This window comes from Centrocercus urophasianus, unplaced genomic scaffold (assembly GCF_019232065.1).
Source record: "Centrocercus urophasianus isolate 14NV4802_14NV808 unplaced genomic scaffold, USGS_Curo_1.0 seq_19, whole genome shotgun sequence".
NCBI lineage: Eukaryota > Metazoa > Chordata > Aves > Galliformes > Phasianidae > Centrocercus > Centrocercus urophasianus.
The window spans coordinates 18,634,678-18,657,916 of NW_024884744.1; the positions used below are offsets into that span (position 1 = coordinate 18,634,678).

General features: G+C 56.3%; 2 protein-coding genes across 2 annotated transcripts; one reads left to right on the forward strand and one right to left on the reverse strand.

Annotated features, from left to right (window-relative positions):
* Positions 1-1,183: 1,183 nt before the first annotated feature.
* Positions 1,184-12,912, forward strand: TRPM2 (transient receptor potential cation channel subfamily M member 2). Its single transcript, XM_042821151.1, has 31 exons — positions 1,184-1,255; positions 1,757-1,925; positions 2,392-2,572; positions 2,762-2,928; positions 3,218-3,398; positions 3,514-3,575; positions 3,978-4,178; positions 4,419-4,521; positions 4,718-4,839; positions 5,228-5,578; positions 6,059-6,196; positions 6,548-6,677; positions 6,873-7,018; positions 7,174-7,286; positions 7,404-7,617; positions 7,862-7,980; positions 8,204-8,336; positions 8,441-8,612; positions 9,082-9,265; positions 9,398-9,579; positions 9,672-9,804; positions 10,007-10,094; positions 10,340-10,427; positions 10,550-10,701; positions 11,042-11,118; positions 11,225-11,326; positions 11,541-11,627; positions 11,740-11,845; positions 12,063-12,164; positions 12,245-12,361; positions 12,787-12,912. Exons 2-31 carry the CDS (start codon positions 1,866-1,868, stop codon positions 12,910-12,912), a joined length of 4,137 nt encoding a protein of 1,378 aa, XP_042677085.1. The 5' UTR covers positions 1,184-1,255; positions 1,757-1,865.
* A 1,977-nt stretch (positions 12,913-14,889) lies between these two features.
* On the reverse strand, positions 14,890-22,096 carry TSPEAR (thrombospondin type laminin G domain and EAR repeats). Its single transcript, XM_042821150.1, has 12 exons — positions 22,015-22,096; positions 20,679-20,899; positions 20,354-20,592; positions 20,187-20,277; positions 19,634-19,790; positions 19,181-19,312; positions 18,495-18,727; positions 17,447-17,633; positions 16,976-17,205; positions 16,316-16,503; positions 15,950-16,051; positions 14,890-15,682 (listed from the first exon to the last, which is right to left on the reverse strand). The coding sequence occupies exons 1-12, from the start codon at positions 22,094-22,096 to the stop codon at positions 15,529-15,531; spliced, it is 2,016 nt and encodes a 671-aa protein (XP_042677084.1). The 3' UTR covers positions 14,890-15,528.
* Between the last annotated feature and the right edge of the window lie 1,143 nt (positions 22,097-23,239).

Here is a 23,239-nt window from a genome sequence, read left to right on the forward strand (position 1 = left end):
TGCCAGCCGCCCTGTCTTCTCCTCCTCTCTGCAGGCAGCTTGCAGGCAGCTCTGCCCTGTTCTCCACTCACCGCTGCGTCTTGAGCGACGAGATGACCTGCCACGGGACATGGCAGGCTGACATCCCCACGGCAGGCATGGAGTAGAGAAGCTGGTGATGCAGGTGGAGGATGCTGTGGGGAAGGTATGGCTTGTGTCTGTGGGGAGCAGGGAGGGGGGCTGGCATGGTCTGCAGGCAGTTTGCAGCACCTGCATTGCATCCTTGTCCCTGCAAGGTGCTGTGACTATCCTGCTTGGGGGAGGGGTGACCCCAGGGTGAGGGGCTGCATGCTTCCTGCAGTGTGTAGCCGAGCTGGGGGCAGGCAACCTGCACTCTGCCGTTGTCCCCAGGCCCCGAAGGACACTTTTCTGAGTGCTGCCCCGTGGGTTCCTGGCTGCTTCTCACCTGCAGCAGAGCTGAGCTTGGGTGTGCAGTGCAGCCATTATTCTGCTCCACCGCTCCTTCCTGACACCAGGAAGTCCTCCCAGCCCTTATCGTCCTGGCTGTGATGCGGGGTTCGGCTGGCAGCCAGAATCCTTGTTAAGCTCAGACCTGCTGACCCGCTGCTTTGCCATTGCCTTAACAGAGTGCTGTGCTCAGTCTGACTGCAGCCCTTTCTGCCCCAGCTCTGCCTTCAGCTCACGTGCATCCTTTTCCTTTGCTGCATTCAGGATGGAGATGTGCAGCACCTCCCCCCTTAGGAACAGGAGAGAGGAGCAGCCATGGCGGTGCGTGGCCGGCACACCAAGGTGCTCCCCTCCCAGCTGAACAAAGTGTGCCCTGAGACAGGGGACGGCCCCACCATGCACCCCAGGGAGGTGAGCGACTTCGAGGTGGTCCCCAACCTCCAGCAGAGCAGCAGCAGCATTGGCAAGGGCCAGAGGAAGGCACATTTCCCCTCTGGCAGCAATGAGAAGGCAAGTTGGAGGTCTGGAGCTGGTAGAGGTGGGAGCTGGCCATACGTGGTGGGAGAATAGTTGTCCTGGGACACATCAGTGAGGAATCTCAGGCTGGGGGGAGCACTAATAAGGCCCCTAGGTTTGCTGAAAGCACCAGCATCTGGCTCCTGGTGCAAGTTCTGACCCTTCGCAGAAACAATGACCCCTCACTGCTCTTCCTGCTCCCTCAGGAAAATCTCACCTCATGGATTCCTGAAAACATCCGTAAGAAAGAGTGCACATACTTTGTGGAAAGCTCCCAGACCTCAGACTCTGGGTAAGTCAGACTGTCCCTCCTTCCTCTCCCCTGCCTGGGAACAAAAGGAACGTCTGATGACAAAGCTGCCTCACTAGAAAATCCCACCTTTCTGTTAGGGGAACTGGTATGCCAAGGGAATTCACCAAGACCTTCTTGCCTGTGTTCCTTCATCCTGCTCTGTGGCACTGCATGGCCAATAGCCAGCTTCCCAGGCAGTTACCCTTCTGATGCTTGCCATGCAGTCACTTCCATTCATACTTTATCCAGTGCAACCTTCCACTTTCTGTCATAAGCCACCATAGATGGAAATACCAATGTTTGCTATGTTTTCTGCTAGAAAAAGCCCTTGTTTCTTCGTAAGTCCTGAGCTGGAAGTCAGGTTGGGTGGGAGGTGCTGGTGCCTGTAGTGTTTTAATGATGATGCCAGCACCTTCCAGCTGGGTTGAGGCAGGTGAACCACTGGGGCTTTGCCCTTTGAGACTGGCTCGTTTCCCACGGAGCTGGTGGTGTACATTGCAGGAGGGTGGTGTGCGAGTGTGGCTACCTCAGGGAACAGCACCTGGAAGATGCTGCCAAACCTCCCCTCTTCCTGGGGAAGGAGTGGGACCCCAGCAGACACATCCAGGAAATGCCAACAGATGCCTTTGGTGACATCCACTTCACGGGCCTGGGACAGAAGACAGGAAAGGTGATTTGTTTCTCCTCTCTGTGGTACAACGGGAGTCAGTGTTCAGATCTTGCCTGGGAAGATGAAGTGCAAGTATTTCCCTCCTGATGAGAGGAGGTTAGGAAAGCATGGAAATGCCCCAAAGACAGCACTGATTTATGCACAGAAATGTGGATGGGACAACATCCCTCCTCGCTCTCGGTGCTGTACCCAGTCCTTTTCTGAAATAGTAAGACTGGTCTCCATGCTCCAAGGCATGGCTGTTCCCTGTTCAGGTACTTAGGCAATCATGGAGATGCAAGCTCCCAGGGACACAGTTTGGAACAGGGTCATGCACTAAGAGCTAGGGCAGAAGCAAGAGACCCGTGCCAGGAAATGGTAGGGGAAGCCCCCAGTTCTTTGCTGGGACAGGAGAAAGTGTGGTGGCGTTGCTCTGCTGCCCAGCCCAATTCTTTCTACCCGAAATACATGTGCTCCCTTTTTACAGTATGTGCGTGTCTCCTCTGATACTCCTCCACGGGTCATCTATCACCTCATGACACAGCACTGGGGTCTTGATGCACCCAACCTGCTCATCTCGGTCACTGGTGGAGCCAAAAACTTTGTCATGAAGCCAAGGCTAAAGAACATCTTCCGGCAAGGGCTAGTCAAAGTGGCCCAGACCACTGGTAAGACATGCTGCACTGTTCAGAAAGCCTCTCCAGTGCTGGCAGGGCTTGATGCAAAGGGCAGATAAAATATCTTCTGGGGGGTGGAGCATCTTCAAGGACTGGGTGCTCCTGCAGCCATACAGTGGGATGTTAAGAGATTGCTGTGAGCAGGGTCTCTCCATTCCCAAGCTTCTTTCTGACCTTTAGGGGCCTGGATCATCACGGGGGGGTCCCACACTGGTGTGATGAAACAGGTGGGAGAGGCAGTACGAGACTCTGTCCTGAGCTGCAGCTACAAGGAAGGCGACATTGTCACCATTGGCATTGCCACCTGGGGGACTGTGTACAACCGGGAGAGCCTCATCTGCCCCATGGTGAGCCAGGCCAGAAGGGGTGATGGTTCCATGCTGATGCTTTCTGAAGCCCCTTATGGCCTCCCCAGTGCCTTGCATAGGTGTTTTGCTTCTCCTGGGAGCAGACTAGGAGGGCAAGTGGAGCAGAGACAGGAGCGTGGGGCAGGGCTGGTATGAAAACCGCAGGGATGGCTGTTCTGCCTTGCATGCTGTCTTGCTCCCATTCCACATGCTGGTTGATTTGAGCAGCTGCTGCTGCCCCTCAGCCCCATCAGGCTTTGCCCAGGGTCTCTCCTTCTGTACTTCACAGGGAGGCTTTCCAGCTGAGTATGTACTGGATGAGGAGAACCAAGGCAGCCTCTCGTGCTTGGACAGCAACCACTCTCATTTCATCCTTGTGGACAATGGGACCCATGGGAAGTATGGAGTAGAAATCCCCCTGAGGACCCGGCTGGAGAAGTTCATTTCCAAACAGACCAAGGTGAAAGGAGGTAACAGCAACATATAGCCAGGCCAGAGGCAGGGGAGGGGACGAGGCATGGTGAGCCATCTCAGATGCTCAGGGGCTCCCTGCAGGGAGGTGACCTGGGCTTTGCTTCCCTGCAGGTGTTGCCATCAAGATCCCCATCGTTTGTGTGGTGCTGGAAGGCGGCCCTGGGACACTCGATGTAAGGAACCACTCCTGACTTCTCACAGCAGAGCCAAGAGGGGTAGTGGTGGGAGGGGCTCGGATTGGGAAAGCCAGGAGCCAAGGCAGAGGGCAGAGGGCAGCAGGTCTGCTCCTTGCCTAGGGATCACAGAACCATTAGGGTCGGAAAAGGCTGCTAAGATCACCAAGTCCAACCCCAACACATCCCCACCATGCCCACTAAACCATGCTACTCAGTGCCACATCTCCACAGTTCTTGAACACCTCCGGGGACAGTGACTCCACCATCCTGAGATTTCCTGATGTTGGTGGGAAATGGGAAATGCAGCTGGATAGGAGGAGTACTGTGGTGTAGCAACAATCTCAGCAGGGTTGCTGGCCACTTGGTGATACTAGGACCAGCCTCTCTGCTTTGTTGCAGACTATCTACAATGCCATCACCAATGGGACCCCCTGTGTGATTGTGGAAGGGTCCGGGCGTGTGGCTGATGTCATTGCACAGGTGGCTGGCCTGCCTGTGTCTGAGATAACCATCAGCTTGATCCACCAGAAGCTGAATGTGCTTTTCCATGAAAGCTATGAGCAATTCACCGAGGGCCAGGTGGTGGAGTGGACCAAGAAGGTGAGCCTCTTGCAGGCAGACACCTCCTCTCCCTGAGCATGTGGAGACCTCAGAGGTTTCTGGGGACAGCAAGGCTCCCACTGGGAGCATTTGTTCTGGTGGACCCCAAGAACAATGTGGCACCAGCCCCAGCTGGGCTGGGAGAAATGGTGGGCTGCAGATGACCCAAGGAGAGCCAGGAGTTGCCCCACACAGGAGGAGATGCTGCTGCTGATTGCCTGCCCATGGCTTTCCTTGTAGATCCAAGACATAGTGCGGAGCCGGCAACTCCTGACCATTTTCAGAGAGGGCAAATATGGTCAGCAGGATGTGGACGTGGCCATCCTCCAGGCACTGTTCAAAGGTGTGGAGATGGGGGCTGCCTGGAGGCATGAAGGAGATGAATGGAGTGGCAGTCCCAAGCTTGGCTTTGGAGTCACCGAAGGGCTCCCTAAATGCTGAGCTGATTGGGAGATGTTTCTCCCAAAGGGTCAGGCCTCCAGGGGGGGCTTCCAGAGAGTAAACAATCTTCTGCTCTAACGTATGCACTTGGCACGCAGCATCCCGAAACCAGGACCACTTTGGTCGCGAGAACTGGGACCACCAGCTGAAGTTAGCCGTGGCCTGGAACAGGGTGGACATTGCTCGGAGTGAGATCTTCACAGACGACTACGAGTGGAAGGTAAGGCAGTACCTGTGCTGCTTGTCTGCTGCATGGCTGTGTGGGAGACACCATGCTGGGGGCTGAGGCAGAGCTAAGGGGCTTTCTCCCATTCCTGACCACAAACAACCAAAGCAGAACTGGGCTCAATTTCCTTCACTGCTTGTAATGATCCTACATAATTTTTTACAAAGGTGGTTGGTATTTCATTCAAAACTGGTGTCTTCAAAAGACAATGTACCAACCCAGAGTCTCTTGACACCTAGAGACCTCTTGGTAGCCCTGCCCTATGGTCTCTGCCAACGCCATCATGCCGAGTGGCCAAAACCTTCCCCCATCTGAGCAGGGAGCGAGGTGTGACCCTGCTGTGGGGCCATGGAGCTCCTCACCTCTGCCTCTGCTCTGCCAGCCCACAGATCTCCACTCCGTGATGGCAGCTGCCCTAATCTCCAACAAGCCGGAGTTTGTGAAGCTATTTGTGGAACAGGGAGTGCGTCTCAAGGAGTTTGTCACTTGGGACACCCTGATTTACCTCTATGACAACATGGCCCCATCCTGCCTGTTCCACAGCAAGCTGCAGAAGGTCCTCCTGGAGGAGAAGGAGCACACAGCCAGCTCCAAAATGCCACGAATCCAACTGCATCATGTCTCCCAGGTGCTGCGGGAGCTTCTGGGCCGCTCCACACAACCTCTCTACCCCAAGCCCAAGCACACGGAGCGGCCCCGGCTCTCCATCCCTGTCCCACATATCAAGTTAAATGTACGCATCTTCAGGTTACATGGTGGCAGGGTTGTGTTTGGGAGGGGGGCACTGGCTGAAGAAACACCTCTGGAGGTTCCGGATAGCTCAGTGTCCTTTTGCCCACTCAAGAATCTTACTTACAGTCCCCTAAAGCCCTTCCCAAGTCATCTGCCTCATATTCAAAATGCAGCTCCCACTCTCCTACCTGTGCAGCACTGGGTGGCTGTGTGTCTGGTGAGCAAGACCCAGTAGGGTGAAGGACAGAGGGGCTTCTTGTGCACTGGGCAGGCTTGGCACATCCCCTATACTTTTAGTCTTAGAATGGGAGAGGCTTTTTCAGGATGAGCCCAGCCTTGGCCATTCCTCTCTGCAGCAAAGGCCCCTCCATTGCTGGTGGAGGAAGGCACCCGGGGGCCGGGGAGGATTTGTGTTCACAGGCTGTCTCCTCTAGGCAGTCTCTTGGCAGGCAAACAGGTCTGACTGTTGCATACCTCTCAGGTTCAGGGGTCAAGCCTCCGGTCCCTCTATAAACGCACCTCTGGCCGAGTCACCTTCACCATTGACCCAGTCCGTGACCTGCTCATCTGGGCCGTGGTCCAGAGCCGCAAAGAACTGGCAGAAATCATCTGGGCCCAGGTATTGCAGCCCAAACCCACCAGTCCCAGCTGTAAGGTTCAGCTGAAACCAAACCTCCAAAGCCCAAGAGGCAAGACTGCATGTGGAATCACAAACACCCCATCACCCAGGGCTTCCTACTACAAGAGCAGGGCTGTCCCTGTACTCCCAATGGCACTGGGTTACTTTCTGCCTTGCACCCAGAGAGGAGGACAGCATGGTCCTTGCCAAAGCAAGTTGTCCTTCCTGAGCAGCCAGCTTGGGACATACTCCTTCCCTCCCATGGAAACAACGACGGACGTGTCAGAACTGTCAGGGACTTGTGGGAGGAGGCTCAGCATCCCACACCCTCTCTGACTTCTTTTGCCCCAGAGCCAGGACTGCATGGTGGCTGCTCTGGCCTGCAGCAAGATCCTGAAGGAGCTGGCCAAGGAGGAGGAAGACACGGACACCACTGATGAAATGCTGGCCCTGGCTGAGCAATACGAGCACAAGGCAATTGGTGAGTGGGAGGGACACCAGCAACCCAGAGCACTCTCATGTCCTGTCATGCTGGATGTGTCTAAAGGGTGGGGGGTACGATGGATGGTGTAGAGCCGTGGCGATGCTCACCTCATGCTACAAAGCTCTTCTTGGTGCTCCTTCTGCTGAGCAATGGGCTGGCACAGAGCTCAGCCTTATCTCCCTGCTCTCCCAGGTGTGTTCACAGAGTGCTATCGCAAGGACGAAGAGAGAGCCCAGAAGCTCCTTGTCCGTGTCTCTGAGGCCTGGGGGAAGACAACTTGTCTGCAGCTAGCACTAGAGGCCAAGAACATGAATTTTGTGTCCCATGGGGGTGTGCAGGTGGGTTCCCAAGGGTGGTGAAATCACCAGGGAAATCACTCATCCCTGATACCCCTGTGCAACAAGCTCAGGCTCCATTCCCGATGAGCTGGACTTGCGAATCAGCCAGGATGCAGAGGAGGCTCCTCTATCAGTGCTCCCCTCCCTCCTCACAGGCCTTCCTAACCAAAGTCTGGTGGGGGAAGATGTGTGTGGACAACGGGCTTTGGCGGGTGATTGTGTGCATGATCTTCTTCCCATTCCTCTACACCAGCTTCATCACATTCAGGTACTTGTTGCAGCTGGGGTATATGCATATGGAGGCAGGTTCTGCTTCAGCTTCCTCCTCCAGCTGACTCATAAACCTCAGGCAGCTGAGCCATGCCTCCATCCTCACTGCCCTCAGGGAGAAGAAGTTGCAGCCCATGGGCTGCCTGACACGTTTCCGAGCCTTCTTCACGGCACCTGTCGTCATCTTCCACATGAACATCCTCTCTTACTTCACCTTCCTCTTGCTCTTCGCCTACGTCCTGATGGTCGACTTCCAGCCGTCACCATCCTGGTGGGAGTATCTCATCTACTTCTGGCTCTTCTCCCTGGTGTGCGAGGAGACCCGACAGGTATGGGGCAGACAGAGCAGGGCTTGGGAGGAGCTGAGAGGAGCCAGGCTGCCAGGGGACCCCTCTGGTGCTCCTGGAAGGTCTTGTGCTCTTTCCATGCCCTGGCCGAAAACCCTGTAGGCTCAGGTCCCCTTCAGGTAAGCAGAAGAGTCCAGTGATGGCCAGCAGCTCTCTGCACCTCTGTAAGGCAAGAGTACCCTATAGTGCTTTAACTGGTGTTCCACCCCACTTCTTTTTCCAATAGCTCTTGCATGATCCAGATGGGCTCGGAGTCCTGAAGATGGCTTCCCTGTATTTCAAGGACTTCTGGAACAAGTTGGATGTCGGTGCCATAGTGGTGTTCATCATAGGGCTGACCTGCAGGTGAGTCGCAGTGCTCAGGGCCGAGCTGCAGGCTGCAGTGGGCCCTACACTACTTCCACAACTGTGCATCTTTTTAACTCCAATTCCTTCTTCAAAGGACTGAAGATTTTCATAGCCATGTGATTAATCTTGACCGATTTACTGCTGTTTCCTGCCACTTTTAGGGGATGCGTTTTTCACGCTGTTGGCACTGAGATATTCCTTTCCTCTGTTCTGTGCCCAGGCTGATTCCATCAACGCTGTACCCCGGGCGCATCATACTGTCGCTGGCATTTATCATTTTCTGCCTGCGCCTGATGCACATTTTCACCGTCAGCAAGACACTGGGGCCCAAGATCATCATTGTAAAGCGCATGGTGAGGGCCGCCCTGCCCTGCCCTGCCCGCAGGGAACGTGCCACCCATCTCATCCTACCAGATGTGCTCCAGGACACGCTTTTGTCTTCACTATATCTTTGCAGATGAAGGATGTCTTCTTCTTCCTCTTCCTGCTGGCAGTGTGGGTGGTGTCCTTCGGGGTTGCCAAGCAGGCCATCCTGATTCACAACGAGGAACGCGTGGAGTGGCTTTTCCGTGGTGTGGTCTATCACTCCTACCTGACCATCTTTGGGCAGATCCCCTCCTACATCGATGGTAAGGGACGCCGGCCTGTGACTGTGTGGCATGAGCCTGGTGACTATTACAGAGCCACAGGGTGCCACGCTCGTGCAGCCTCACAGTTCCTGCACAGGACTCCTCTCCATGCCATAGGGTAAGGCCAGGAGGGAGCAAAGACAAAGTGTAGGGCATGTTCAGAGTGTTACTACCACTCCAAAGCCAGGGACTGAATCTGCCTAACAACTCAGGATAACCAGTCAAGATGTACAGAGGCACAGGAGCAGGGTACCAGCTGCCAGGAGCTGATCCAGCTATAAATTGCCAGGAGTAAGTGGAGTGCTGAGGACAGAGAGGATGATATGGAGTGGGCTTGGACACCCTCAGCACACACCAGCTGCTCCAACCCCTGACACGTTCTCAGCCACCTTGATATCCAAGAGCACAGCATGCTGCTTGAGAGACCAAAGGGCTGGCTGCAGTGGAGCAGTGCTGTGCTCTCTTGCAGGGGTGAACTTCAACATTGATCAGTGCAGCCCCAATGGGACTGACCCCTACAAGCCCAAGTGCCCAGAGACCAACGAAGACAACAAGGAGCCCATCTTTCCTGAGTGGCTGACGGTCATCTTGCTGTGCCTGTACCTGCTCTTCACCAACATCCTCCTCCTGAACCTCCTCATTGCCATGTTCAAGTGAGTCTGACCCGGAGCCCCGGTCCTGACTGTGAATCACGCTGGCTTTACTTGGCCCTAGGCAGGGCAGCATGCAGACGAGGGGTGCCTCCTTACTCCCCTGCACAGCTGACGCCTGGGCTCTGTCCCCAGCTACACGTTTCAGCAGGTCCAGCAGCACACGGACCAGATCTGGAAGTTCCAGCGGCACGACCTCATTGAGGAGTACCACGGTCGCCCACCTGCACCTCCGCCCTTCATCCTCCTCAGCCACCTGCAGCTCCTGGTGCGGCGGGGGCTGCTCCGCAGGCCAGCCACGCGTCACAGGCAGCTCAGTGAGGAGCAGCCCGTCCCCTTCCTCGGCTCTCTCCCAGGGAGATGAGGTGCCCAGGGAACTGACAGCTCTGCCGTCCCCTTTCTCCTGCAGAAGAGAAGCTGGAGAAGAATGAAGAAGCCGCCCTCCTCTCGTGGGAGATGTACCTGAAGGAGAACTACCTGCAGCACCAACAGTGTCAGGAGAAGCAGAACACAGAGCAGAAGATCCGAGACATTGCACAGAGGTACCAATGCTCCTCAGACAGGGACGGCCTTCCTGTTCTGGGTAGGAAGGATTTGGGAGTGGAGCTGTTGCTGCCCTCCTTGTTATGCATACAAGATGCTTGTGGGAATCTGTCTTTTGGAGGTGTAGGCACCCACACAGCATGGGCTGCTGAGCACCTGCAGTGGCTCCTAAGGAGGTTTTTCTCTGCACCATCCCTCCAGAGTTGATGTGCTGGCAGATTTGCTGAACATGGATCGGGTGAAGAGGACGAGTCTGGTGGAGCAGAGATTGGGTGCCCTGGAAGATCAGGTGAGGCAAAAACTGAGCAACTGCTTTGGGAGCGTGGGGTTTTCCAAGGACAAGGTTCAACTGAATCACAAGAGCAAATCCTTCTGAATCAGCTCCCCTTAAAACATTAGAGTTTCCTTGAGAAAACAATAGCCTCAAAAAGGCATATGGGAAGTGGAACATTGCGGGATGAGCCCCTGTACTGTTCATCCAGCTCTTCTCCTGGGCCTGAGAGGACCCTCCAGACCCTCACCTGTCCCACGCAGGTCCATCAGAGTGCCAAAGCCCTGAGGTGGATCATTCAGGCATTGCAGGGCAGTGGCTTCAGCTCAGAGGAAGATATGCCACCCTTGGGTAAGCACAGCCCCAGCAGCACAGCCCAAAGGGATGCCAGGAGCAAAGACACAGCATTAGAGCTAGGCAGACCCTGAGGCTCAGCACTTGACCTGTGAGGCCTTGCTGTCTCTGCCTTGCAGTCTCCAGCAGGACATCAGAGGAGAAGGAGTTCGACCCGGAGGAGAAGCCTGGAGAGAAGCAGCCCACACACCACGTGCTGGCCCGAAATCTCCTCTACCCAGGGTCCCACACCATGCGCTTCCCCGTGCCAGATGAGAAGGTGCCCTGGGAGGTAGGAGCTCAGGCGCTGGGGCTGGAGGAGGATGGGAAGTGGGAAGGGGAACAGAGCCATTGTTGCAGCGAGAGGGAGAAGTATCATGCTTGGGAACTGCTGTTCTCTCCAGCCCTGGGATGAGTGGCTTCTTGGAGATACTGCCAGTGCTCAGTGCACTGGAGCTGGGTCTTCAATGCACAGAGGGTCCAGGCATGGCCAGAGATGCTTCCCTGGGAAAACACTGTGGCTGTGCTCAGTGAAACAAGACTGGGTTTCACGTGGGGATGTCTGGAGGTGTTCTGAATGGACAGGCACATCTGGGCTGCCAGTGGGGCTGACACAACCATATGCCCTGCAGGTGGATTTCCAGCTCTACGACCCTCCTGCCTATTCAGCCGACCACAGGGACACAGCTGTGCAAGACCCCTTCAGCCCGTGAGTAACTCCTGGGGGGGTCCCTCTCCATCCAGCTTCCCACCTCTGCCCCATCCTCACACATGGCACAGCCTGCCCTCACTGCTGGGCTGCTTCCTGTGCCCAGCTCCTTGGAGTCTCTCCTGAAAATCAACTACAACACCATGGACGGGCTGATCGACAGGCAGAGCTTTCACGGCCTCTATGCTGTGCAGGATGGACTGCCACTGTGAGTGCTCCCACCGCGGGGAGGTGGGCGAGGGGGAGTGGGGCATTGATGAAGATGCTGAAAAGCACCAGTCCCAACCTGTGCCCATGGCAGGGGGTTGGAACTGAATCATCTTTAAGGTCCCTTCCAACCAACCCATACTGGGATTCTATGAATCAGGGATGGTGGTCCAGGTGTTTGGACAGCCTCCAGCCTCCTCGCTCTCTCCCACCAGGAATCCCATGGGCAGGACGGGGCTGCGTGGTCGTGGGAGGCTGCACTGCTTTGGGCCCAACCATGCCCTGCACCCAGTTGTGACCCGGTGAGCATGTAGGGATGCTGGGGACAGAATGGAGAAGGGGGCATGAAGCCATTTCAGATCAAGGAGAAGGAGCTGAGCATGGTTTGCAGCATAACATGGGCCTCTCTCACAGCTGGAGGAGGAACTTGGATGGATCCATTATCAGGAAGAGCCTGAAGAAGATGCTGGAGGTCCTCGTGGCCCAGTATCCCCTGTCAGACGTCTGGGCACTGCCCGGGGTAAGAGCCACAGCAGAGCAGCTCCAGCCATATTCTCAAACCATCGGCAGAGAGCTCCAAGAGCAGCAGTGGGTGATCGAGCACCGCTGAGGGCTTTTGGCAGCAGGAGGAGGGAGGGAGGCCCCGCTGCTGCCTGCTCCCCTCCACCTGAGTCTGGGGCAACCATGGGACGAGCCATGCTGGTGGCAGCTGGGCTGTGAGAGCTGTTTGGGTGCAGGGCTCACTGGAGCCGGGTGAGACGCTGCCTCTAAAGCTCAAGTGGATCCTGCGTCGGGAGTTCTGGCCTCAGTTCCAAAACCTGCTGAAACAAGGCACTGAGGTACGGGCACACAGAGCTCTTGATGCTCTCAGAGTGGCGGTTATGGCTCTGCTAATGCAGCAGCACTTCCCTGTGCGCAGATACACAAGGGGTACCTCGATGACCCCCGCAACACAGATAACGCCTGGGTTGAGACTGTTGCCATCAGCGTGCACTTTGACAATCAGAACGATGTGGAGATGAAGCGGCTGAATTCGGTAAGAGCCTCTTGCCTCTGCAGCTCCCTGCACTGGCTCCTGGCAGACGTGGGGCAGGTAAGCTCCCTGAGCAAGGCTCCTCTGAACAGACTGCCAGGCAGTCATCATCCCCAGAGGTGTTCCAGAACCTTGGAGATGAGGGTCGTGGTCAGTGAGCATGGTGGGGTGGGCTGGGGTTGGACACGGGGATCTTAGTGGCCTTTTCTAACCGTAGCGATTCTATGAATTCCTTTGGCTCCAGCCCCAGATCTCACTGTCATCAGAAGTAAGCTTCTCCAGCTATGTGCAGGGGAGGGGGAACAGACTCTGCCCATGGGGTGGCACCACAGCAGGGGCCCCAAAACCTCAGAGTGGGAGGCTGGCGGTGCTGCTGAGTGCAGCTGGCCCTGCCACAGCACACACATGGTGTCCTGATTCCCTTCCAGTTCCTCCAGGGCTGCGACCCGGAGCTGTGCATCCGCTGGCAGGTGCTGGACAGGAGGATCCCACTGCATGCCAACCACAAGCAACTCCTGCAGAAAGTCTCCACCCTGCTTGGTGCCTACTACTGAGTTCTCAGGCACAGCCAAAGCTGCTGCAGCCCTGGGCCAGGATCTGGCCATGTGAGGCCATGGGCTGCCATTGGAGGCCAGGCAGCTACCACAGCCACCAGCTCACACTGTCTGCATGGGCACTGCGTGAGAGCATGCAGGGCATCCATCAGGCAGTTCTGCTTCCCAGCCCACTCTCTGAGCCCCAGGAAACTCAGCACAGCTCCTGGAGGGTTGCTCAGGGTCTCTCGCAAGAAGCTGCCCTGCTAGTTGCTGTGACATCTGTCCTCATATCTCCAGTTGCCTCAGACCCAGTGATGTACTGAGCTGTGATCCAACACTTCTGAAGATGAGAGCAGCTCTTGGCTCACACACCTGTGGCTTTATACCTCCACACAAGTCCACCCTCTCAAGTCTTTTGTGATCCTACGTGTGTATGCTGAGCACTGCATCATAGCTGATATCCTTTCCTCTGCTAAATGGCACCTGCCTGCCCTACCCCCTTGTGCACATGGACAGAAAAGGCCAGCTTGCTAGGACACACGGGGGTCTGCCCTCTGCAAACACTGGGGCAAGTGCATCCATCTCACACATCTCAGCTCACCTTTTCTGCTGCCTGCCATAGAGACAGTGAGGCACAGTGGAGATGCTTCCCAGGGCCTCTCAGTAGTTCAGAACAGCCCCATGGAGGTGGGTTATGCCTTGGACTGCTTAGGGAGGGATTTCAGCTCCCCAGACTCTCCCCCTGGAAAGGGGACACAGTCAGGGCTGTTCTCCCCCACTGGTGGCCATTGCAGCACAACTGTGGTTTCACCAGTGAGGCACAGGGCTGGGAGAAGGGGGCCAGCTGGTAACGTAGTCAACGCTGCTCAATAAACAGTGTACTGAACAACTCAAGGCTGGCAGCACGTCACTGCTGTTTAAGCACAGCACCCCAATCTTATAGCACAAATCCAACCCACATGCACACTCACCCATGTTACGAGCTTTGGGCTTCCTGGATCCTCCCCGCTCCCTTCGCCCCTCACAGAGATACTCAGCAGCCCCTCACCAAGCTCCAGCTCTGAGTCATGCTCCTGTGCCACACTTTGACCTTAAAAAAGCCACCTCCGAATCACTGCTTGGCAAACTCCTTGGAAACGTGACTTGTACCAGCTCATGGACCAGATGGGAAAAGCAAAAGAACTCCAGGTTTTGTTATTTAAAACCCCAGCGATGACTAAGCCAGCCGGGTGCGTGGGGAATCTGACTCACTGCGTTTTTAAACACTTGGGGTTGATGAGATGGGAATTCATTGCTGCTGCTCCCCAGCAGCAAATCATCACATCCCATGTAGAAGCTGGCTCTGGGCTGGAGCAGAAGCTCTCAGGCTGTGCTCATGTCAACACTGCATCCTCCAGCAGTGTTCCAGTGGACCCTGACCTCAGCCCCATGCAGGGCATCACCAGAGGAGGACGTGGTCCTGAGTGCCAATTTCTCAGTTGAGCCCTGCATGTAGGAAAAGCCCTTGGGGTTTGCACTGCACTGAGAGCTGAGCTTTTAGAGGTTGATGTGGTCTGGGACCCAGGGAACCCCTCTCAGTTACCTCCTCCTCTCCTAGCTCATCCTGGTCTGCAGAAGTTCCCTCCTCCAGGCTTGACCCCTTCTGCCCCTGCCATCCTGCAGCTCCAGGCTCTGCAGTCAGAGCTCCCCCAGTCCCTTTGCAGGCGGTCACACTGCCCCTGGAGGTTCCAGGTTTCAGAGTCCTGAGCTGGATGCCTGGAATGCTCAGGAGGCTCTGGGTTTCAGGGCATCAGCATAGCAGGAGAAGGTCCCATCCTCACACCTTCCTTGCAGCCCCCGCTGGTCCTGCAGAGCCCAGGGGTGACCATGCAGTCCGGGAGGCCATGAACCAAAGGAAGAGCCCCTGGTACAAGCAGAGCAGCTTCAGTAGCCACAGCTTGTGGGGGGTGCAGCGTTTATTTGAGCTCTGGTTAAGCAAAAGATGCCCCCAGATAAAGGCAAGGAAAAGCATCCCCAACCCTGTGCAAAGGGCTGCACAACCAGCATCAGACCGGGCAGTAGATGCTAGTGATGTGCCAGCACACATCTCCAAATCCCTCTGAACAAGTGCCAGTGTCAGGGTGGCCTGCCCTGCCACCTGCACTGTGCTGGCAGTGACACAACACCTGCCTGCCAGCTGCAGCACATATCCGTGGCTTTGCACGATGTACACACATTGCTCAGCCTGCAGACACAGCCTGCAGCTGGACACAGAGTGTGGGGCAGCATCAGGCCCACGGGCCCTGGCACACCGTGCCCCCAGGCATTGGGCAACCAGAGCCAGCCTGAAGCCAGCATTTCCCCAACTTCTCATACATCATTTCCTCCCAGCACCATGCACCCGATCCAGCGGCACGTGTTCTTCTCAGGCTTCTTCTCCCCTGGCTTTGCACGAGCTCCAGCCACCATAGCAGAGCTCTGGGAGCCTTGGCTGGAGATGGCTGACCAGGGAGCTCCCACCCTTCTGTCCTGTGGCACGCACAGCCCCACAGGTACTGCAGCTGTCCCCAGGCTCTCAACGTGCCTTGGTCCATCCTCACCTCAGTGGCCAGCCCACTCATATCCTGGCAAGGAGCTGAGTGTGCCTCAGGCACCTCAGGTGGTTTTCAGCTTGAGCACCTTGGAAAGGGGCTCCTTGGCACTGGAGTAGAGGAGGTAGGAGCCCTCTGTGGTGTTAAATGCCTCCCAGTCTCTGCAGCCAACAGTGGGAAGGTGGTGAGCTGCCACGAAGCCTTCGTAGCCTTGCCACCTGTGTGGGAAGGACAGTCAGCTGGGGGCCTTGCACCTTCTTTTATCATCCCACAGTGGTTTGGGGGTGGGAGACACCCCTTGTGCCTGGAAGCTTGGCGGAAGTGGGGAGCAGAGGCAGCAGGATCCCCTTGTGCCCATTCTGTGCCCTCTCCGGACCATCCCCTTGCTGTACCCATGTCCCCCCACTCCCTCCAGGCCCATTCCAACTCCTGGGCTGTGCCAGGTTTGGCAGTGAGCTCACCCTACCCCAGCCATGCAGCAGTACCTGTAGATAATGCTGTTAATGGAGAAGGTGAAGCCATCAAAGGAGTTTGCTACCACCAGAAAGTAGTCATCTCCAACCGAGAAGAATTCCCAGTCCAGGGCACTAGGGGATGAAGCAAGTAGAGGTGGGTGAGATGTGCTCAGCCCACACTGAGCTCTTGCACCTGGCCATCCCATCCTCATCTCGTGCTTCTCCAGCTCCACTGGGATCTGCTGCCCAGGACCTGTCTCCCATTGCCCTCCTCCATGTCCCTTTGCACAGGCGGTGTGCAATCCCACATGAACCCTCCAGGAGACCCCTATGTATTTTGGGGTGTTCAGGGGAAGGCCATGGACTGAGCAACACCCCAGCTCCTTGCACAGGTACCTGTAGGTGAGGAGGTCCTGGAATTTGACAAACATCTGGGCAGTGATGTTCAGCTCATAGATGGAGGAGTTGATGGCATAGAAGTTAGAGGGCGCTGGGATCCTGCTGTCATAGCTATGGCTGTTAGCCACAGCCAGGAAGACTCTGTCCCCAATGTGGAAGACTTCCCAGTCAGCAGCCCCAAAAGTCTGTGGAGAAAGAAGCCACCTGAGAAGCTGTCATGGACATGGACTAGCATATGTGATGCAAGTGCTGGGAAGCAGTGGGACCTGCTGGAGGGTCAATGGGGAGGTGACCTGCTCTTAAACCCAAGGAAAAAAGATTTATAGAATTCAGAGAATCATTAAGGTTGGAAAAGACCTGTAAGATCATCTGTAAGATCTCAACACCAACCCACTCCACCATGCCCACTGCCCATGTCCCTTAGTGCCACATCGCCACGACTCTGGAACACCTCCAGGGGCAGTGATCCCACCACTTCCTAGGGCAGCTGTGCCAGTGCTCTTTCTGAGAAGTTTTCCCTCATATCTAAACTCCCTTGGTCAGTCCATTGCTGCCTTTCCAGAAGTCTAAGAGGATCAGCCTCTGAAATGATTCCCTGGCTTGTCCCAGCACAGAGGGGGAATGGAGAAGCAGCATTTGGCCGGTGGATGACCTTACCAGGATGGACTGGAAGAGCTGGAAAGAGCCACTGAGCCAGATGTAGATGTGAGAATAGATGTTTGTGGATGTGCCATTAAACGTGTTGGCCACGGCCAGGAAGGAATAAGGCCCAATAGCAAAAAATTCCCAGTCATAGGCTCCAGAGGTTGGGATTGTCTGGTTGGTTTCAAAGAGCCCCGTGCTGGGGTTCCACCTGTATATCACGCTGTCTATGTTGTGGTTATTCCCTGAAGGAGACAGAGATGTGCAATGAAGAGCATCTGGTTTGCAAGAGAAACGAGACCCTGCCAGGAGTCTGACTACACAATATTTCAGCTCTGGAGGGAGTGAGGGTGGTCCTTAGCCCTGAGTGATGTGTGTGTCCCCCAGAGGGCCCTTCTCTGGTGCCGGTGGAGCTGATGTCCAGCAACAGACTGGTCTAGGGCCCAGACTGGGCTTGGACTGGCTCTGAGAACAAGGGCTGGGTACCTTCTCTGTGGTTGACCACTGCAAGGAAAGCCTCTCCCTCAATGACAAACGCCTCCCAGTCCCTCGCGCTGTGCGTGGTGATCCTCTGATAGGTGACGAACTTCTCCTTCCTGTGGCTCCACTTGTATATCACAGAGAACTCCTGCCCCCTGTCATTCTGCTCAAAATTAGCCACTGCTAGGAAGATCTGAAAAAAAACAAGGCAGGACACTTCCATTTTCTCCATTTCAGATGTGGCCCTGAGCAGCCTGTAGGCAGCACAAAGCACCCCAGGGACACAGATGGAACAAGGGACACAGTAGGGTCTGCAGAGACCCACTGAGATGGGGCAGGGATGACGCTTTGCTCTCATTGGCCTCCACAGCTGCCCAAGGTTGGGCTGAGGACCAGCACTTTTGTGGCAGGTGTGGCAGCAGCAGCCCACCCAAGTGTCCCAGGCAGGGTGACAGCAATGTCTTGGAGCTCAGTGGGGACAAGGATGCATGGCTGAGTGTGACACCGTGCTGGTGACACTGGTTGGGGGGTGGGGGGGGTCAGGACCTGAGCCTCAAAGCTTCCCATGGGGAAAAGTTGATCAAATTATAAAAAAATAAAAATCACAGCTGTAACAACCAGATAACAGCTATAACAACCACATAACAACCATGATGATAACAGTGCCCTGAAAAGAAACATTTTCCAGGCAAAAAAAAAACTCCACTGCTTTTGGCATTTTGGGCTGCTTGTAAAGCCCAAAGACACACTCAGAAAAAGAAGGGATTTGGTTTTCTTAGAAGAAAAACTCTTTGGAACTTCCTCTTTGGAAACAAATGCAGACCCAATCTCCCCACCCTTAGCATGGCCCCAGGATCCCTCCAGGTGGCTCTGCTCCCCATGGGGGTTGCCAGCTCCCCCCATTTCCTTTCCTCATGCCCTCACCCAGTGCTGCTGCAGGTTTTCCAGCTCTTGGAAGCAGACAGTGCCCTGGAGGAAGCTGGGGTGAGGCGAAGCTAATGTTGGGCACCTGATATTTGGTCCAGCCCCAAAATAACCTTCCAGGCAGCCTCACCTTTTTGCCTATGGTGAAATACTTCCAGGACTGAGCTTGGTAGGTGGGGATGTTCTGATAAAGCACAAACTTCCCATCGGTCCACTTATAGATGGCTGATCCAGGGGGGCTGTGCCTGTTGGCAGTGGCTGCAAACAGTCCAACCCTCGGGATGGTGAAGACCTCAATGCCCATCGTCTCAGAGTTGGTCACCAGGTCCTGGTATTCTTCCACGTAGTCCAGCCGCTGCTTGACTGGGAGACCACAAAAAGGAGCCAGGTTCAAACTCAATAGCCCCGCAGTTGGACTTAAGTGATCCCTGTGGGTCTCTTCTAATTCAGGATAATCTATGAATATCTGGAGCCCCTTTTGCAGGGCCTGGTTGCCCCGTGACTTTGTGCAGCAAGGCCACCGCAGCTGGAAGGACATGGGGTCACTGTTATTGCACACACTGGTGTCTCCGGTTTGTGATGAGCACAGAATCACAGAAAGGCTTGGGTTGAAAGGGATCTCAAAGATGATACAGATCCAACCCTGTTGCAGCACCCCCAGTGCGCGTGGCACAGCTCTCAGTGAGCCTGGCTGTCCTGCCTGGGCAAACAGACCTGGGTCCTGCCCCAAGGTGCTGGCGGGGTGAATCCCTGGCCCTGGAAGAGCTCCCTCTGCCCCACAGAGCTGGGTGCTCACAGCATGAGGCTGACCATTACCTTCCAGCATGGAGATCCAGGCACTGCCATCGCAGAGGTACAGCCCTCTCCGGGAGGCATTGAACCAGAACTGTGCCTTCTCCTGCTTGGTGCAGGGCGGACGGGACCCCAGGGTCACCTTCATGTTGGTACCTGGGCACAGATGGAACAAGATAAAGGTGGGTACCTTTACGATGGATAATGGAGGAAGAACTGGGCACGCCACTCTGATTCTGATGGGCATCAGGGAGCAGGGGGACAGCATCCCGGCACCAAGCCAGAAACCTGTCTGCTCACACCTCCAGGAATCAGCAGTGTGAGCCCATCACTGCCAGGTTACCCAGGGACATCAAATCCCATCTCACCCGCTGGACCCAGTCCCATTCTCCCTGCAGCTGTGCCCACCACCTGCCCCGGTTCCCCCACCCTTCCTCGTCTTCCTAAGCTCAGAGCAGCCCACAGCTCCCTACTGACCATGTGGGTACTTCAGCACCTCGTTGCTCACTGCTTTCACTGGGACATCCTGGAGAACCGCAGGGATGGAGAGCGCTGTGGCTTTATGGTTCAGGGCTGTGCAGATGCGAGGGGTGGCATCGGCTCCTGGCAGCAGGACGAGCTGCCGCAGCAAGCCCTGCAGAACAGGATGGACAGCATATCCAGTGGGACTGAGGGATGGGAGCTGCAGGAATACATCATCCGAGCTTCCCACCAGAGGCCCATTCGCTTCCTTCTCCCCTGGGCTGCATTTTTCAGATGCCTGTTAGGTACCAAAACCTCTGCCCTGGGGCAATGGAATAGCTGGCAAGGCAGGAGCATTGGCAAGAGCTCTGTGACTTTCCCTGCCACCATGTTTCCCAACCACCGCTTGGGACTGGACATAACCCCTCTATCAGTAAGAATGTGCCATCAGCTGGCTTTGGGTCTCCAAGTGCCACCAGCCTAACAGAGGTGTCCCCACAGCCACATGCAGTGTCCCTGCCTGGGGACCTCCATCCCACAGCCATCCCGACGCCCACCAGGACCCTACTGTGAAGAAGCCTTTCCTCCTCCTCCTGTTGCCCAGGTAGAAGCTGGCTCTCTTCACTGACAGAGAAGCGGGAAACGGCGTCTCGACCACCCTGCGATGAGCAGAGGGCAGCGTCACAGCAGAGCCAGAGGAGCACCCCATCTGCTGCATCCCACAGCCCAACCTACACGTCCTTGGGGAGGCCGCAGTCCACCGACAGCGAGAAGGACTGTCCAGAGACGGCCAGCACCAGCGTGTGCCAGCGGCTGTCGGCCAGCGAGACGTTGCGGAAGGTGACACGGTTCTGCCAGCCGCCGGCGCGCTCCGGGCTCCAGAAGAGGAAGTGCAGCTTGCTGGGCGAGTAGCGCAGCCCCACCAGCACGCCGGGGCTCTCCTCTGCCATCAGCGTGAAGATGTACTCGTTCCTCTGCGGGAGGACGCGGCGCTGAGGCCGACACGCTCCGCGCCCAGCCTCGTGCCCGACGCAGGGCCAGGCCCGCCGGCAGCGCTCACCTTGGTGGGGACGGCGAGCACCCGCAGGGTGACGATGATGGAGAACTCCTCGGGGAAGCGGTCGCAGTGCAGGAAGAGGCGCGAGGCGGGGAAGGCCAGGGCGCGGGGCCTCAAGGCGTGGAGCTGGAGGCCGCTCAGCCCCTGTGCCTGCAGCACCCGCACGCCGCGGGCCGGCCCGCTGCCAGGGAGCAGCTCTGCCAGCACGTCCAGCGGGCGCAGCTCTGTGGGAACACGGGCATGCAGGGTGACAGCGGCCCCAAATGAAGGCTGCCAGCCGGGCACGGGCTCTCCCAGCCCAGCCCTGCCTGCGCACACGCACACGTGCTTCCCTGGCAGAGCCTAAAAACCTTCATTAAGTAATTATCCCTTTTCCCAGAGGAGAAAACAACATGCGCAGCCCCGGGGCATCATCCAGATGGAAAAACTAGCACAAGGAGACAGAGCTCTGCTTGCACACATCTGGGAAGCAGCAGCCCCTGATCCGAACCATGGCCCTATGCTCATCACAATTCCCACTGACGGGCTTTGGGCTCCTAACTGTGCTACAGCCTGGACTGCTTGGGCTCGGGGCAGCCAGGCAGGAGGGGCTGTGAGCGAGGCTGGCCAGCACATGTAGATGCTTTCCTGCTCAGCCTACAGTAGGGAACCTGCATTAGCAGATTGGACTCAACAATCTCCAGAGGTCCCTTCCAAACCCTATGATTCTCTGAACTAGAACCAGTTCTGAGGGAAGCACGTCCTGCCTTGGGCACCTTGCTTCAGAAAGGATCAAAATGAAATGCATGTTTCTCACTTCACCCAGCAAAAATCACAGGCTGAGTTCAGTCCTGGGTTTGCAGAAAGGTTTCACAGCCCCAGGATGAGCCTACAAGTGGGAAGAAGGGCAGGAGGTGGGCTGGAGGCTGTGCCCACATTCAGCAGCCAAGGACACGACCTCATTGAGGTGGTTTCCTGTTGGAATCAAAGCCGTGAGTCCCACTTTCCCTCCCACATCAGTTGTTGCTACCGATCACAGCTCCCAGTGGTTTGAAAAGCAGCTGGAAGCAGTTTCACCCCAAGACAAGCCATGAGCACACCAAATCTGGGCCCAAGCATCTAAAAACCAGAAATTTTCCAAGAGATTTTGCCACCGGGAAGATGTAGGATGCATCTTTCACCCAGAGATTCACACCACCTGTGCACCCCAGCTCCGGGCAGAGGCTGGTGATGTGCCCTCATGGGCTCCCCACAGAGTGTGTTTCCCAGGGTCTGCCCTGGCAGCACAGGAGTCCTGCAAGATATCCCAGCACCACCAACCTCTGCAGCTCCCACCCGCACCGCCAGCCCCAGCTCCTACCTGTGCAGTGCTGCCAGCTCCTGCCACCCCCGCCGCACGCCCACTGGAGAAGGACAGCCCAGAGCAGCAGCGGGGCCAACATGGGGCTGCCTTGGGGGTGCTCAGCCCTCCGGGTGCTCTCACATCATCTGTCGGAGCAGGGCTAAGGGCCGGCTCTCCTTGCCCCTGCGTGGGCACTGCCCGGCTGCAGGCTGTGCTGGGCTGGCCGCGGCGCACAGACATTTAAATGGGAAGACGGCGGTGGGAGAGGAGGAGCCCCGTTCCTTCAGAGAGCTTTTATCTTGTGCCCAGCCCTCTGCAAGGCGGCTTTTGGGAGGGATTCTTTTTTTTTTTTTTTTTTTTTCCTTTCACTTCCTTTCAGTTTTGGTGATTCGTTTTTCTGAGGTCACATGGGGGAAAGCAGGACATCGGCCCCTGCCCACAGAGGCCAAGGTGGGCACCATGCTTCCCCCAAATGCACCAGGCTTTCGGCAGCAATCCCAACCTGTACTGGGCAGATCCTCCAGTTTGCTACACCCTGCTCCAAGAGCCAGACCCTACGAGGGACATTTCCCTCCCTTGCAGGTGATGTCCGGTCACTCTGCCCACACCCAGGGCACAGCTCCCAGCCTAGGGCTGGGCATCGCAGCTGGACTTGCTATGGGGAGGGCAGGGATGTGCCAAGTACCAGTTTAGAAACCCTCGAGGTTACAGAGCTCAAACAGGAGACAGCAGTGGAAAAACTCTCTGCGCACTGCAAGCGCTGCTTGGTTCCTCTTGCCACAAAGCAAGTCATTTCCATCCTCCAAACAATTGAAATTAGCTCCCCCCACCCCAAAGTTTTCCTGCAAGGCAAACTGCAGAATGGAAAGCTGACGGCCAGCACAAAACGACAAAACATCGAGAAGCAAACCAGGACTTTCTTGGAGACAAACCACCAAAGGTGCACACGCCAACACAGCCCTCGGCCCAAACCGTACAGTGACCGCTGTGCCCCACAGCCCTGCAGTCACCCCACGTGGCAATGCTGCACACATGTGTCACGTTAGCATGGCCCAGCATGTGGGGACATGCGTCAGCTGCCAGATCTGTGCGTGCTGCCTGAACACCAGCAGGGAAGGCTTTCCACCAGGACACAGCTAACACTGGGGACTTCACTGGCTGAAACACCACTGGCAGCCAAGGAGGACATCAGCAGACTCATGGTCACAGCTGCTTCTGTGTCCTGCAAAAGCAGAGGGAAGTC